General features: G+C 40.5%; 1 protein-coding gene across 1 annotated transcript in view; it reads left to right on the top strand.

Annotated features, from left to right (window-relative positions):
• Window positions 1-15,689, top strand: part of LOC113162023 (ankyrin-2-like) — a 61,994-nt gene that overhangs the window by 13,869 nt on the left and 32,436 nt on the right. The window contains exons 3-28 of the mRNA XM_033325916.1: window positions 4,236-4,334; window positions 4,820-4,918; window positions 5,070-5,168; window positions 5,285-5,470; window positions 6,739-6,837; window positions 7,089-7,187; window positions 7,376-7,474; window positions 7,661-7,858; window positions 7,982-8,080; window positions 8,184-8,282; window positions 8,417-8,515; window positions 8,752-8,949; window positions 9,065-9,163; window positions 9,346-9,444; window positions 9,733-9,930; window positions 10,108-10,206; window positions 10,489-10,587; window positions 10,696-10,794; window positions 10,905-11,003; window positions 11,122-11,194; window positions 11,887-12,016; window positions 12,154-12,232; window positions 13,751-13,854; window positions 14,238-14,273; window positions 15,040-15,264; window positions 15,407-15,505. Of these exons, the coding sequence (XP_033181807.1) occupies window positions 4,236-4,334; window positions 4,820-4,918; window positions 5,070-5,168; window positions 5,285-5,470; window positions 6,739-6,837; window positions 7,089-7,187; window positions 7,376-7,474; window positions 7,661-7,858; window positions 7,982-8,080; window positions 8,184-8,282; window positions 8,417-8,515; window positions 8,752-8,949; window positions 9,065-9,163; window positions 9,346-9,444; window positions 9,733-9,930; window positions 10,108-10,206; window positions 10,489-10,587; window positions 10,696-10,794; window positions 10,905-11,003; window positions 11,122-11,194; window positions 11,887-12,016; window positions 12,154-12,232; window positions 13,751-13,854; window positions 14,238-14,273; window positions 15,040-15,264; window positions 15,407-15,505 (3,011 nt within the window). The remainder of the gene's footprint in view (window positions 1-4,235; window positions 4,335-4,819; window positions 4,919-5,069; window positions 5,169-5,284; window positions 5,471-6,738; window positions 6,838-7,088; window positions 7,188-7,375; window positions 7,475-7,660; window positions 7,859-7,981; window positions 8,081-8,183; window positions 8,283-8,416; window positions 8,516-8,751; window positions 8,950-9,064; window positions 9,164-9,345; window positions 9,445-9,732; window positions 9,931-10,107; window positions 10,207-10,488; window positions 10,588-10,695; window positions 10,795-10,904; window positions 11,004-11,121; window positions 11,195-11,886; window positions 12,017-12,153; window positions 12,233-13,750; window positions 13,855-14,237; window positions 14,274-15,039; window positions 15,265-15,406; window positions 15,506-15,689) is intronic.

Genomic DNA, 15,689 nt, shown 5'->3' with positions numbered 1-15,689 from the left:
CCATCCTCTTCTCCCCCTCCCCTTAGACCCATCTTTCCCTCCAATCTCAGCAGCATTTTAAGGTGTACGCCCCTCACACAACTATTTTTACCACCGCCACCCCCCCAACACACACACACACACACACCCACCCTCACCCACATTCCACTTAGGAGGAGGGATTTGGGAGGGTGCAAATGTTTTGCCCCATCAGCTCCTTACACGCCCCTGCCCCAGCTATGTCAGATATGATTTACAGGAGTCACAAGGTGGCTTAAAGGAGGATGAGAAGTGTGGCTCCGTGAGTCTGTGTGTGTGTGTGTGTGTGTGTGTGTGTGTGTGTGTGTGTGTGTGTGTGTGTGTGTGCTTATTGTGAGCTCTTTGTATTTTCTACAGTCTCATTGCTGTTGGACTTTTAGATTTCTCCAGCACTTTAATGACTATTTATACACTGGCCTGTAATTGGTTGGCAGTCCGGCTCTAGCAACCACCCAAGGCAGTACTATTTGTTGTGTACACACACACACACACACACACAGTGCAACAGAAGAGCCCTGTCCTTCATAGTATCTGTCAGATGATCACATCTGAGCCAAGTGACATTTTCATAAATATCCTAGTGATGTAATAAATATCACTGTAGTTAACTGCAACTCACTTCACTGAGGACACACACACACACGTAAATACATTTAGTCATAAAGTACATTCTTGTAAAGTGTTTTAATGGCTAGTACCAGTATATTATAGTATAGTATAGCATTACTATGTACTATAGTATATTATAAACTATATTGTACGTAGTCCTCCAGGTGTATATATTTGAGCTTTTGTTTGACTGTGTCACTTCTTTCTTTATACTTATTTACATCTTTATACCTTAGACTGCCATATCATCATGGTCACAGGTTTATGGCTCAACTATTCACGACCAGCCTTAGACCTTCCTGTCTTCACCTCCTGCTTCATAAACTTCTAGATGAGGGACATCCATCATGCATTGTTAATGTAACTTTCTGATGACTGTGTGACATTGTATTTGTTGACATAATACAAGTTTGCTTGTGTTTGAATAGTGTCTGCCACAAGCTAGGTTTCTTTGATTAATGATGGAGCCAATCGAACACACTACACAGTGTTATAAGTATGCTGATGGTGGTAATTTAAATTGGCCCAGATATGATGCCATTTAAACCTTTTTTTTTTTTTCAAGGCGATACCAATTTCCACAAATGGCTCAATGATTGGACAACTAGATGATCATTCAGTTGATGTTACTTGTGATTAGCAGTATATTTCCTCTCAAGGAAATCAGTAGGTCTGAATCATGTCAGTGGAAAATCACTCTACACAATTATGGAGCTATTATCTGAAGTAGTGTTGTCAGCACTGCAGTCAGTAGAGTCAGTGTACTGTCGATAAGAGCATCAACAGACATGAAATTATATCAGTCTAAAATGTGCAGTCTGGTTAATTGGAAGTAGCAACTGATTGATCTGCAGTTATCTCATATCTTAAGTTGGATTTGTGACAGTCATTCCCCTATTTACAACTATCAAGCAAAGTTTTAATGTTGGAAATCGTCAGACAGTATATGTCCATAATATAAATTATTTTCCATAGCATTATTAGATATGAGCCAGGAAATGTATCCTAAAACGAATATAGTAGACATTCATATCATTATTTGTTTATGTGGGAGATGCTTCAACGTCACACAGAAATGTAGAGCATTCCCCCCCGGCAGTGTGTTCCTTAATAACTGAAGAGTCAGATCCTAGAAAGCAGCAACTGGGTGGCAAGAGCCAGAGTCTGGTGCTCAGAGCAGAAGGCTGTCCAAGTTAGTTAAAGTTAGAGGGAGACAGGGATATTCACTCCCTGTCTGCCAAATCTACTGTTAGACGTCTCTAAGTCACAGATTTTATGAATGAGACAAATAAAGCACCTTCTAGACAGACAACGTTATCTGCCAGTTTCAAGGCAGTGACTTTGAGAAGACAACATATCTGTGTGTGTGTGTGTGTGTGTGTGTGTGTGTGTGTGTGTGTGTGTGTGTGTGTGTGTGTGTGTGTGTGTGTGTGTGTGTGTGTGTGTGTGTTTGAGAAAGTTTGTTTCATATGTGTGCATCATTTGTGTGTTTTTGTATGTGAGCCGTTTCCATGTCCTCACAATTAAAGGCCGGACTTCGCCTCTAATCTACCCAAAACATTAATCCTTGGTGAGTGATATTACGCTTTAATCTGCTGGCATTCGCATTAGTCCCACTTTTACATTCACCATTCATTCCCTCTGACACTTGGGCCTATAGACAACACCAAATCACCTTGACCACTTATTACCCTGTGTGATTATAACATAGGTCAGCGGTCACAGGGGCATGAATATTAATCTCTGCTGGACCCAGCTCAACTGTTTGCCTCACGCCAGAGAGCACCACAAACAGCCTGGGATCACTGTTTTGGGTTGAATGTCCATTAGCTAAATGAAGCTTTCACTTGCAGCTCAGACCAAAAAGAGATTTAAATCAGTTTGTGTGTCAGAGTGTGTACATGTGTGTGTGTCATTTGTGGGTTTTGCTTGTCTCTCTTGGAATAAATTATGGCTGAAATGTGATTGAAACAGTCTAATAATATTGCGCAATTTTCGCTGTGTCAGTGAGTTCACCATTTCCGAAGTGATGTGCGAAGCTGGAACTGACCTTTATTTCATATTCAAACACCAGTAAAGAGCATCTAGTCTCACATTTGGAAGTTGTTTCATCTCGCCTGTTGGCACTGCAGTGGAAATGTCACAGACTGAGTAATTTAGTCAAGTGATGACGTTGGAAGTATAGGCAGACCAAACTGACAGAGAAAGATAAATCTCCTATTATTTATCATCAGATAAAAAAAAAAAGACAATTTTTAAAAATGGATTAGTTTCAGATTTTCAAATTAAAAGGGTTTTGTTTGTTGGATAAACTGAAATTTGGGTAAACAATTAATTGTTCTATTTAATAAAAATCCTTTTTAAAGTAAATAAAGTAATCTCTGCCCTTGTGCTTTGTATGTGTAATGAAGCTATGCTATCTAGTTTTAAACCTTTTAAAGTCATATCATGTACAGTATCTCTAACACAGAACTCACTTGAACGTTCAGTTGCGTAGTACTTTGGCTTCTGGGGTATGCACTGTATTTTCTTTTTGAAAGGTTAGCATTTTCACTAGTTTATATTCAGTGTGTATGTGTGGCCTACATACCCTCTATGACTTTGCAGAAACACGACACCCCTTTGGCTGCCATTTGGCAACTCAGAGAGAGGGAGTGCGCGCGTCTGCGTGCATGCATACATGTTATACGTGCACGTGGGAAGGGAAGGGCAATGATAAAGGTGCTAGTGACATTACAGCTCCTCTTTACATCGGTGCCAGGAGACACAGTACATCCCTGTAACCCATCTGAGAGAATTTGCAGGGGGGAGAAGAAGGCAGAGAGAGCCAGCTTGCATCTACACCCAAGCAGAGGAAGGATGCCCATTGTTGACAGTACTGAAGGAGCATCAGCATTTCTAAATCCAGATTGGTGCTGCATTTAAGAAGGCGAAAGAGGGAAAAGCTGAGCACACAGAAAGTAAAGAAGACAGAAACAGAGAAAGTCTGACATTTGGTTTGTAAGAAGGAGCGGGAAAGATAAAACCAAGCTCAGAGTTTGAAATACTCGCTTTTCAGAGGGGCACGGTTCAGAATGGAAGAAGAGGAGGATGAGGTGAATCATTCTTTTGTGTGTGTTTATATGTGTCTGTCTCAGAGGAGCTATGTGTGTTCATGTGTGTGTTGTAGAAATACATGTTGCCAGTGCCTGTCTCTGCTCTCCTCCTCCTGTGCTACTTATAACCTGTAGCTCTGGTTGATGGACCGGAGAACTTTGATGTAACGCTCACACCAAACATGCCTGAGGGGAAAACACAAAACCAGAGACAGTACCTCTTGTGTTTGAGTTCTAGTTTAATTTTCCCAACTTATTTCTGAAAATTATCTGCCCCTTTTTGATTTTTAACCATGATCTGCTTCACTTTTAGAACATATGTTATTACCATATCATACTTTTTAATTGTTTGTTGTTGTTCCTTTTTACGAATTCTTTTTATATTTTTGTTCTGAATTATTGTCGTTTATTGTTGTTCAACCTACATGTTATAATATATACATCAGAAGTTATGCAGTTATCATATTACAACATTTCTCTTGAACTCTATTATTGATTTTATCTTTCCTCCAGAATGGTCTCAACGCTTTACATCTAGCAGCCAAGGAGGGACACAAAGATTTGGTGGAGGAGCTGTTGGAGAGAGGAGCACCTGTTGACTCTGCCACCAAGGTACATGCACGTGTGATTATGGTTGTTCAACCTTGTAGATATAGTGTGAACATAGCACAGTTTGCTCTTTAGCCCTACTGCAGAAACACGTGCAAAATAATAAACGACAGCTTAGTGACAGAAAGACGAAGTTGAAAAAGAGAGATGGCAAGAGGGAGTACACATAAATAGAAGTTATATATAGTACACTGTAAGTGTAGTGTAGTATTAATTAAGTACTGTTTCTGTCATGAGCGATGAAACTTGGGAGAGGGTTGTGTGAATTTTTTTGTTGAAATTTAATAGTGAACAAGTGTTGTCCAAAAATAATACATGCTTATGTCCTAATGTCTTCCGTCTGCAGCAGCTGGTAAAGAATCTGTCAACATGCTGCCGATGTCTGATCTATCTATCTGTCAACCAAATCCAAATTTGTAGGCACTCATATCCACACAGGAACATCGCACATACCTGTCAGTTTGCCTTAACACTGTTTTCCTCCACAGAAAGGAAACACTGCCCTCCATATTGCATCATTGGCGGGACAAAAAGAAGTGGTCCAACTACTGGTGAAGCGAGGAGGAGACGTCAATTCTCAGTCACAGGTAAGAAGTTCTAATACACTAATCTAATAAGCCATAATTTTGCTGAACAGTGGCAGCTGGACCTGTTTTAAGTTCTTGAAGACGTTTAGTTTCTTCTAGACCTCTGACATTTAATCTTAACTGGCATTATATGTGTACATATTTCCTGCAGAATGGCTTCACTCCACTTTACATGGCAGCCCAGGAGAATCACTTAGAGGTGGTGCGATACCTGTTGGAAAACGAAGGAAACCAAAGCATTGCAACAGAAGTACGTCTGTGTTGCTGCCTAATAAAGTTGGACACACTTAGAGGCACCGTTTCCTTTTGTTTTCTCCAAACCAACTTTTTGTCTCTTCTTCTTCGCTTTCTTCTCTGCCGATCTAGGATGGATTCACACCGCTGGCCATCGCACTCCAGCAGGGTCACAACTCAGTGGTCTCCCTGTTGTTGGAGCACGACACCAAGGGTAAAGTTCGTCTACCAGCCCTGCACATCGCAGCCCGCAAAGATGACACCAAATCTGCAGCACTGCTACTCCAGAACGACCACAACGCCGACGTCCAATCAAAGGTGAGGGAGGCCTGGCAGGGAGAAATTCATAGAGAGATAGTGGAAGAACAGGAAGCAAGAGCAACAAAATGGAAGAAGATTGTAGGAGGAGGAACTGCTTTCTGTTTTCTATTTGTGTGACCTTGGAAACTTACCCTGTGTTTAATGTGAATGTTGTGATAAGTCCTTTCCCTAACAGCCCAACTCCCTATTCCTCCTTTGTCTCCACGCATCCTAACCAGATGATGGTCAATAGAACCACAGAGGTATAAAGACTCATCAGTCCCTATTTGATTCCTTGTTGTCACTTGTGACCATCTCTTTCAGCTCATCTGACCTGATTTTTCCCTTCTTTAGCAAAGACTTGTAAAGTCCTGCATGTCAGAATTCTGTCTCATTAATATGAATGCATGCCATTGCATGGCCAATAGCAAAACACGATGTGGTGAATTAATAAATCCCAGAGAATGTTAACTTAACGCATTTAATTACAGTTTTACTTGACTTTATTTCTGTTTTTATTTAAGAACTAATTCTGATTCTTTAGTATTGGTATTAATGTTGCAAATCTTTTATACTTACTTATACTAAAATACTGATTGCATTCCAATGAATTTTTACTTTTTCATTTCTGGACATTTATGTCTCATAACCTACAGCATGTGAACTTCTGAGCATGTTAATATCATTGTTTTTTCTCTTTGAAACACATTTTTAAGTTAACTCTGTTTCTTAATTAAATTGCACCATGTCTATCAGAATGGGAAGGTAAGGAGTGAACCTACCTACGATTGTGTACTGTAGATATTTATATATACAGCTTATATATAAATGTCCATTTGTCCGTCCAAGCAGATACACATAGTGCACAGTTGCTTTGTGTATTTAAGTTTTGGTTTTAATTGTCTTTTTGATCTTTTCAGTGTCCAAAAAGTGCTGTTTCTTCATCATTTGTTTTCAGCAAGCATGGTAGAAATACAGGGGTTTCGCATGCACTATGTGCTGAATGTGCCATTTTTGGAGTGTGCTCATTTTATTTCTTCTTCTTACACCAACTTGGTTTCTTTTTTCCGTGTTATTATAAATGCTTTTCTAGATTGAGGTTTCTTTTCAGTATCTGCTACAAAAATGTCTGTCTGTCTGTCTGTCTTTCTTTGTCCTCTCCTTTTTCTCATCTTCTGTTTCGACTCGTCTCGTTTCCTCGTTTCCTGCTTTTCGTGTCCTTCAAACACCACTCTTTTCCGTCTCACTCTCATGCTCTCTTCTCTTTCCTTGTCTGTGTCAAACAGAGTGGGTTCACCCCTCTGCACATCGCGGCTCACTATGGTAACGTGAATGTCTCCACCCTGTTGCTGAACAGAGGAGCTGCTGTGGACTTCACAGCCAGGGTAGTTCCCTAAGCTATTAAATCTTGACTTGTGTGCTTTCACTGTGAGACTTGCAGAGCAGTATTTTTAAAAATAGTCGGGTATTAGTGATTGGAACAGAAAAGTCTTAAGATTCTAGGACTTTCCATCTGAAGGAAATTAAAATTCAGTGAAATCTAAACAATGTCAGCCTCCTCTCACATTTTGTGAATGTGAATTTTAGCGATGTAAAATAAATTTTTGTTTGCTTCCTTGCCTTCCTGTCTTGTCAGAATGGGATAACGCCTCTTCATGTGGCATCCAAGAGAGGCAATACCAACATGGTGGCCCTGTTGTTGGACAGAGGGGCTCAGATAGATGCTAAAACCAGGGTGAGAATCTTATTTTAGGTTCTCATTTCATATTTTATTTAAGTATGACAAATTTGCAATAACCCTATAGTGACTGATCAAAAACATATACCAACCACTCATCTTTTGTCACAACAGATTGGATTAATGTTGCACAGTATGTATTTTATGCTTTGTTGTGATTCTGTGCATGTGTGGTTGTTTCCCAGGATGGGCTGACCCCCCTGCACTGTGCAGCCAGGAGTGGACATGACCCAGCAGTGGAGCAGTTATTGGAGAAAGGAGCCCCGATCTTAGCCAGAACCAAGGTATTGTGCAGCAGCTATACCAGTACTGGTTCCTTGTAAAATATGTTTTTACCTTTTCTTGACACATTTATTGATTTACATTGCAACAGTGCACACATGTTGGGGACATTAGCTCAACAGCTGATTTACACTCATAGTCCCAACTGTGAGATTCATCGGTGTATTGTCCTCTTCATCCCCACACAGAACGGACTGTCTCCACTGCACATGTCAGCCCAGGGAGACCACATAGAGTGTGTTAAACTCCTACTGCAGCACAAGGCACCCGTTGATGATGTCACACTGGACTACCTCACAGCGTTGCATGTTGCAGCTCACTGTGGCCACTACAGAGTTACCAAGCTGCTGCTAGACAAGAAGGCCAATCCCAATGCTAGAGCGCTGGTAGATATCCACTATACTTTTGATTATGTGAAATAAGTAAAAATTAAATCAAATAAAGGGTTAGAAATGAAATACTGTGATTGTGAATGCTTGAATTTATTTATTTTTTATTGTCTCTGGCAGAATGGTTTCACGCCTCTCCACATTGCGTGTAAGAAAAATAGGGTGAAGGTGATGGAGTTGTTGGTCAAATATGGCGCCTCCATTCAGGCCATTACTGAGGTGGGAAAGTATCAACCATCTATTTATATGGTCAACTTTTCAGCCTCACATTGTGTTTAATGCTCTCCTTTTTTTCTTTATCCCTCTCTCTCTCTTATTCTAGTCTGGCCTGACTCCCATCCACGTAGCTGCTTTCATGGGTCACCTGAACATTGTTCTACTGTTGCTGCAGAGCGGAGCCTCTCCTGACGTCCGTAACATTGTGAGTAGAATCTGACAACAGATTTGTTGAGCTCAGAGGTCAGTACTCAAAAAGACATGTCTGAAGGTAAATAAACATTCCTAAACGTTCAAGTCATCTTTTTCTTTCTCTACTGTTCTGTCGTTGCTGATCAGCGTGGTGAGACGGCGCTCCACATGGCAGCACGAGCAGGTCAGATGGAAGTGGTTCGCTGTTTGCTGAGAAATGGAGCGTTGGTGGATGCGATGGCCAGGGTGAGTCAGCTGTCGCATCATCGGAGTTAATCACAGTTTTCCTTCTGTTATTAATACAGTAAATTATTTCGTCCACTGAATAGCATACACATATGGGTAATGTGACCTGCCTCAAGTCAGATCGTTTCCAGTTCAGCAGTCTCTACCTCTTCTCTCTGTTTTCTTTTTATTTTCTCTCCTGTCTTTCCCTCTAAACTGAAACATGTTTTATTGTTTTCCTCCTTCATCGACTGCAGGAGGACCAGACGCCCCTGCACATTGCATCTCGTTTAGGGAAAACAGATATTGTCCAGTTGCTGCTGCAGCACATGGCCCACCCAGATGCTGCTACCACCAATGGCTACACTCCCCTCCATATTTCAGCCAGGGAGGGCCAGGTAGAGACAGCTGCCGTGCTACTGGAAGCTGGAGCCTCACACTCAATGGCCACAAAGGTGAGCGTGATATGTACAGACAAAAACAAACAGATTCTTATTCTCAGCTAAGCAGGAAACACTGCTGTGGACATGTAGATTTGAAATTAACTTCATCCCCTCCTTTCTACTACAGAAAGGATTCACTCCCTTACATGTAGCAGCAAAATATGGAAGTCTCGACGTAGCAAAACTTCTCCTTCAACGCAAAGCTCTTCCAGATGATGCTGGCAAGGTGAGCTGAATATATGTGAGATTCTTAAACAAGATCGGAGGTTATTTTAGGATAACACTATTTATTTTAGTGAGATACACAGTGCAATGATGCCATTACTGGAAAAACAAATGGTTTCTCTGAAATAGACTCATTACAGGCTGTTCTGTAACAGAAATGCCAATAATTTAATCCTCTTACAGAATGGCCTAACTCCGCTGCATGTGGCAGCTCATTATGACAACCAAGAGGTGGCTCTGCTGCTGCTCGATAAAGGGGCATCATGTCATGCTACTGCAAAGGTTAGACGGATGCTTTTAAAGGAGAAAAGTACTTCTCACACTCACACTATTGTAAGCGATTGATTGTGCCATTGCGTTTTTTTTTGTAATCAATACTGGAGTTTACTTCTTGATGAGCTGTTTCCTTAAACCTTGTTTAGTCTTGAGAGATGTTTATCTTGCAGTAATGATGACACAATGAGAGTGAGAGTGAAAGTGATGCCGAGACACCCTTCTTTTCAAATTTTTGATTAATATTATTTTACATTGTAGAAAAGTAATTAACGGCTAAACGTTGTCCTTGTGCAGAATGGCTACACTCCTCTTCACATTGCAGCCAAAAAAAATCAGACAAACATTGCCTTAGCGCTGCTGCAGTATGGAGCAGAGACCAACGTTCTGACCAAGCAGGGAGTCAGCCCTCTACACCTGGCAGCGCAGGAAGGACATGCTGCAATGGCCAGCCTGCTGCTGGGCAAAGGAGCAACCGTCAACTCGACCACCAAGGTCACTGTCAGATATCTGTGTGTGATATAGTGTTATACATCACAAAGGAGACATTTACTACTAATGTTTATATTTATAAACTATAGCAACCACAGAGAATATGCACCAGGGATGTACAGTAGTTCCAGATCCAGGGGCATATCTTAGGAGTTTAACTCTGTGCTACATGTATTACAGAATGGATTGACTCCTTTGCATCTCACAGCCCAAGAGGACAGGGTTAATGCAGCAGAGGTACTGGCCAAACATGATGCTAACTTGGATCAGCAAACTAAGGTACAAACATATGCATATTGCATGTGCACACAAATAATAAACATTAGTTAATTAAACATTTATTCAATCATTACATGGTGTCATGCATAGACACCACTAAAGATAAAAAATGTACCACACTCAATTTTTCAACAATAGTTTCTAGGAAATGTATTTATTTATTTAACTTCTATGTTTTTAAGTGTGTGTTTGCTGCTGCAGTGTATGCTTACCATCTGCTTTTGAAATGTGACTAAGAAAGTAACACACTCTCTCTCTGTGTCATCGCCTCCTACTCTTCAGCTTGGATATACCCCACTCATAGTAGCTTGTCACTATGGAAATGCCAAGATGGTGAACTTCCTGTTACAACAAGGTGCCAACGTCAATGCTAAGACCAAGGTATGCTCAAAATGTCAAATATGTAGCAAACAAAACAAGCACAACGTGAATTAAAAGTCAGTTTTTATAGTGACCATACAAAACTGTGATGCGTTTTGTGTTTGACAGAATGGTTACACGCCACTTCACCAGGCAGCGCAACAAGGGAACACGCACATAATCAATGTTTTGCTGCAACATGGGGCCAAGCCTAATGCTACTACAGTGGTAGGAAAGAAAAAAAAGTTACAATACATGAATAAAAAATGTTTAGTAAAAAAGCAAATGGAGCCCATTCTCCTGTGTTTCACAAACCAACTTTATATCCCTGTTTTAAGAATGGGAACACGGCTCTGTCCATTGCTAAACGCCTGGGTTACATTTCTGTGGTGGACACACTTAGGGTTGTCACTGAGGAGGTTGTGACAACGACAACGGTAAGCTCCATGAGTGGTGACGATGTGTGTTTGACTGTAGATTTTGGACCATACCACCTGTTTGACACGTCTCTGTTCTGTTGATATTTTTACCTGACTACGACGGATGCCACCTCAGACGGTGACAGAGAAACACAAGCTCAACGTCCCCGAGACCATGACGGAGATCCTTGATGTGTCTGATGAAGAGGGTGAGTTAAAGGAATAAAGATAAAGAACACATTATTAGACTACTCCAGTCAGATACGGTAGCACAGTATTGCCCTTGAGTGTAGTTATTAAAAGCTGTGTGTTATGTGTGATGGACATTTATAGCTGTGGGTCTTAAAGATGTGTATGTTATAGTTCTGAAGCTGGAAGATGAACCAATATCTGAGATGTCTGTGGAGCTGGAAGGTAGTCTGCTCTGTTCTGCCAGATTGGGGTGGACTATATTTGTGTTTTTGTAACTAATCGACATGGCCATGCTGGTAGTGAACAGTATTTACTTTTGCTAAAACAATATATTTTGTCCCCAATTTTGTTGCTCTAACTTCATAAACACTATAGCTGTCTTTCCCTACAGAGTCAATGTAGTTAATATGGCTGAATGTTGTTGCTGTGCAGTTGTTTACCTGATTTCACAAAAACAGACCTTGGGTCTAATACCTCATTGTTCATTGAGGGAATAAAACACATATGCAATAAATACAAGAGTGGAAACTGACTGCATGAAGTGTGTGTCGCTGTGGATATGATCATAATATTTGCTTAAGATGAATATGGATGAATGAGGAATGCATTGATTCAGTAATACTGACATGCAAAAATACATCTTCCACACCGCTATCAAATCTTCACAACCAGGGAAGGATATCTCTGAAGGTGCCTCTATGTCTTAAAGGTGAGGATACTATGACCGGTGATGGTGGGGAGTATCTGAGAGCAGAGGATCTCAGAGAGCTGGGAGACGACTCTCTTCCTGGACACTACCTGGATGGATTCAGCTACAGTTTGAGCCACAACCTGGACAGGTCACAAACAATACAAAAAGTGCAATCGTGTGTACATCTGACATCATAAACAACGGCATGACCAGACCGTAAATGTACTGTATAAACAAAGATAACACAGAAACACACTGCAAACGTCTGCCTTGTTCTTCCAACAGGGCGCAGCACACTCCCATTCACCAAAGCTTCCATCAGAGGGAAGGCGTTTTCATCGAAGAGATGCTTACAAGCCACCAGGTGCCATCAAAACGTATTAACAGTGCACAATTCAAACTAGATAAAGCATTTCCTGAAGAAAATGCACTGTGAATGCTGAAACGCTGAATCGATTCATGAAGAACTGCTGAAAGTTGATGAAGAGAAACAGGAAGTGTTTTAACAGAGATAAACATATGAAGAAGAAGTTAAAACAGCTGAATGTTAACTTAAAACAGCTGAAATAGATTTGTTAAATTTAATAAAACATAGCTGAATTTATCTAAAAAGTTAAATTTAAAGTTAAATGTTTAGTTAAAAAAGCTGAAATAGATTTGCTGAAGTTGATAAAACATAGCTGAATTTATTTAAACAGTAATTTAGATAAAGACTGAAACGTTTTAAAACGCTGCTGAAATTAGCTGAAGAGAAACAGGAAGTGTTTTAACAGAGATAAACATATGAAGAAGAAGCTAAAACAGCTGAATGTTAATTTAAAAAAGCTTAAATAGATTTGCTGAAGTTATAAAAACAGTAAAATATGAAAGTTAAAGTTAAACGTTTAGTTAAAAAGAGCTGAAAGTATGTAGAATAAACTGAAGCAGGTTAGCAAAGAGACGCTAGCATAAACATGCTAACTACACACAAGCCCTGATCACGTGACCCGACACAGCCGTTGCCACGGAGACTGTAAGGGGAGAGGCGGGAAACTTCAACTGCCAAGATTTTCACTCGTGAAAACTGATTTGGAGCCCTTACAAACAGGCTTTTTTCAGCAAAACTACGATAGGTATCGTCATAAAAAGTTAACTACGTGAGAGCCAAGACTTTAATGAACAACTAGTGTGAATTTTATGTTTGAGGACTGAAAATTGTGGTCACAGGAGCGAGAGATCCAAGTGGACCGTTCAGCTTGTCAGACAGAATCTCAGACCGAATTTAACATTGGAGCTAATGGGAGAGTAGAGGGGGACTCCCGTCACTCTGAGGCTCATAGAGAAAAAACGATTTGTCTCAGAGCTGAGATAAATAGATTATCAGAATCAGGACAAGTTTACCTACATTTCTGTGAAGAAATTATTCAGAAAGAGTGAAAATTGTGGCCGTGCTGACAGTTTATTGAGGAACATTTTGGTTTTAAAAAATCGGCCTCTCCACTCTAAGCTGTGACGTCATCCACTCTAGCTGCACCAACGTTCCATCATTCACTCCCATTATAAAGTCCAAAATCAGCCAAAAACATCAAGTCACAAAAACTGAAATTATGAAAAAAATATAAAAGATATTAAAAAACTGAATGGAAGATTAAAAGAGCAGAAATAGCTGAACATTTTGATACCTGAATGATTTCTGTAGCTGAAAGTATGCTGAAGTAGTTAAAGCTGAAAGAAGAAGAAGTTGAAGAGTTGCTGAAGAGACTCTCCCATAGGAATCCATTATAAAAAATAGTTATACCTGGTTGGGATGTTGTTGGGTAACCTAAGTTTACCTGAATTTAAAATATATTGGATTTACTTCTGAATGGGTTCTGTGACTTTGTGAATGTTTGCTGGTCTGTAGGTGTCAGCGCTGTCCAGAGAGAACGACAAGGATTCGTTCCGTCTGAGCTGGGGTGCCGAGCACCTCGATAATGTGGTGCTGTCTTCCAGTCTGCTACACTCTGGGTATACACACATTCACACACACAATCATACATTTGTGTGTTGCAAAAGTGACAATAAAGCCGTAGATTTATTCTTGAAATGGAGACTTCATCCTTTGCACAGTGTTTTTCACGTTATCAGGAGTGTATGAGTCACCTTTACTTTACAAGATCACTTATCATTTTTACTTCCTTATCTTTTGCGTCACATATCTGTCTTATGCTCTTATTTCTCGTTTTTATCTTTGCTGCTGTGTCTTTTTCAGTCCCTCACTTTAACTTATTTTTTTATTCTCTTTCTCTCATTTTTATTTAATCCGTTGTTTCCTATTTGTGCACTCTCTTCTCTTGGCTGTGTTTGTGATGGTGTGTGTGTGTGTGTGTGTTGTTGTATTCTGCTTCTAGTCGTTCCTCTCCGTGCCTAGACCATGACAACAGCAGGTGATATTCTTTATTTTGGCTACTGCATCTTTCTACTCTCCTCTGTACTTTCTTTTTTTTTCCATCCACTAATAAATGATCCGTCCTATCGGTCTGCATGAATGCATAATGCATGACTTTCCATTTCCAAGGTTTAGATGTTAACTAGAGATGTTCCAACCAGTGTTTTTTACCACATTATCTATGTTTGTCTTGATCTAATACACTATATATGTATGTTAGATGATAGGTTGTAGCATTTAAATGTAACATTGGGGTGTTTAATCCAAATTTGAAATACCTTAAAAAAGGCTGTTTTTTCTCATTGTGGAGGTTTTGGAAAACAGTAGAGCTCTATGCAGGTTTTGGCCACATACATAACACATTACTAACTTTTTATTGTAGGATCCCATTTGTTTTTAATGGGATCACAACACGAAGAATATAACATTTTAGCATTTCAGTTAGTTGGTGTATGCACCTGCTTGCCTGAAGACATCCACAGTAATATCTGAATCATTATACCCATTTGCTCCGTGAGACGAGATCTTCAAGAAAGACGCTTGCTTAGCGCCTTCCTCTTTGCTTGTTTGTCTTGCAACTGTAAAGGATTGAATATAAAGAGCAATTTCAGGTTGGAATGAATCTTGAACCTAGAACCTGCTGAGACCTGTTTGTTGTTTGAAGTAGCTTCTTTCCTTTGGCTGCTTCACCTTGCATGGAGGCTTGTAGTCAAAGACTGGAGTCCTTAACAGCCCATTATCTATTGCTGGACCCTTTTCTTTAGCTTCTTGGTCAGCTTCATGGTCGATGCCAGGGGCGGGGCTATGCGTGGATGCCGTCACAATGGCCTGCGAATCATTGTACCACCAAGGAAATGTTCTGCACCTACGCGAGTGACATGCAGGCTGGTGAAGAGACACCGTCTAGCCTCCATGCCCCCTGTGGTGGAGGGTGAGGGACTGGCTGGTCGCATCATAGAAGTAGGACCCACCGGAGCTCAGTTCCTGGGGTAAGCCTGTTTTTGATCACGTGTACGTGTTCGTCTTTGGGTTTTGCGTGTATGTGTTTTACTTGTGTGAGACTGTTGACACCGTTGCGTGGTGTGTTCATACTTTTTTCTTCACTCCTCTTCTCTGCTGCGTTTGGATCAGTAAGCTCCACCTTCCCACAGCTCCACCCCCTCTGAATGAGGGTGAGAGTCTGGTCAGTCGCATCCTGCAGCTGGGTCCTCCAGGAACCAAGTTCCTCGGGTAGGACCATGGGTGGGGAACACCCTACTACCCTGGAATCCTGGTTATATGCACATAGTTTTTTGCTATGTCCATCATAGACTGTATATTTTTCATGATATGCTTTGTATTAGTAACTCATTTAGTTAATTTTATGTTGTTACTTCCTTTGTTTGTTGATGTCTTCATATTTTCTTAAGTCTCT

Source organism: Anabas testudineus, chromosome 1 (assembly GCF_900324465.2).
Source record: "Anabas testudineus chromosome 1, fAnaTes1.2, whole genome shotgun sequence".
NCBI classification, from domain to species: domain Eukaryota; kingdom Metazoa; phylum Chordata; class Actinopteri; order Anabantiformes; family Anabantidae; genus Anabas; species Anabas testudineus.
Note: the sequence above shows the minus strand (reverse complement) of the source record. Positions and strands in the feature narration are given on the sequence as shown.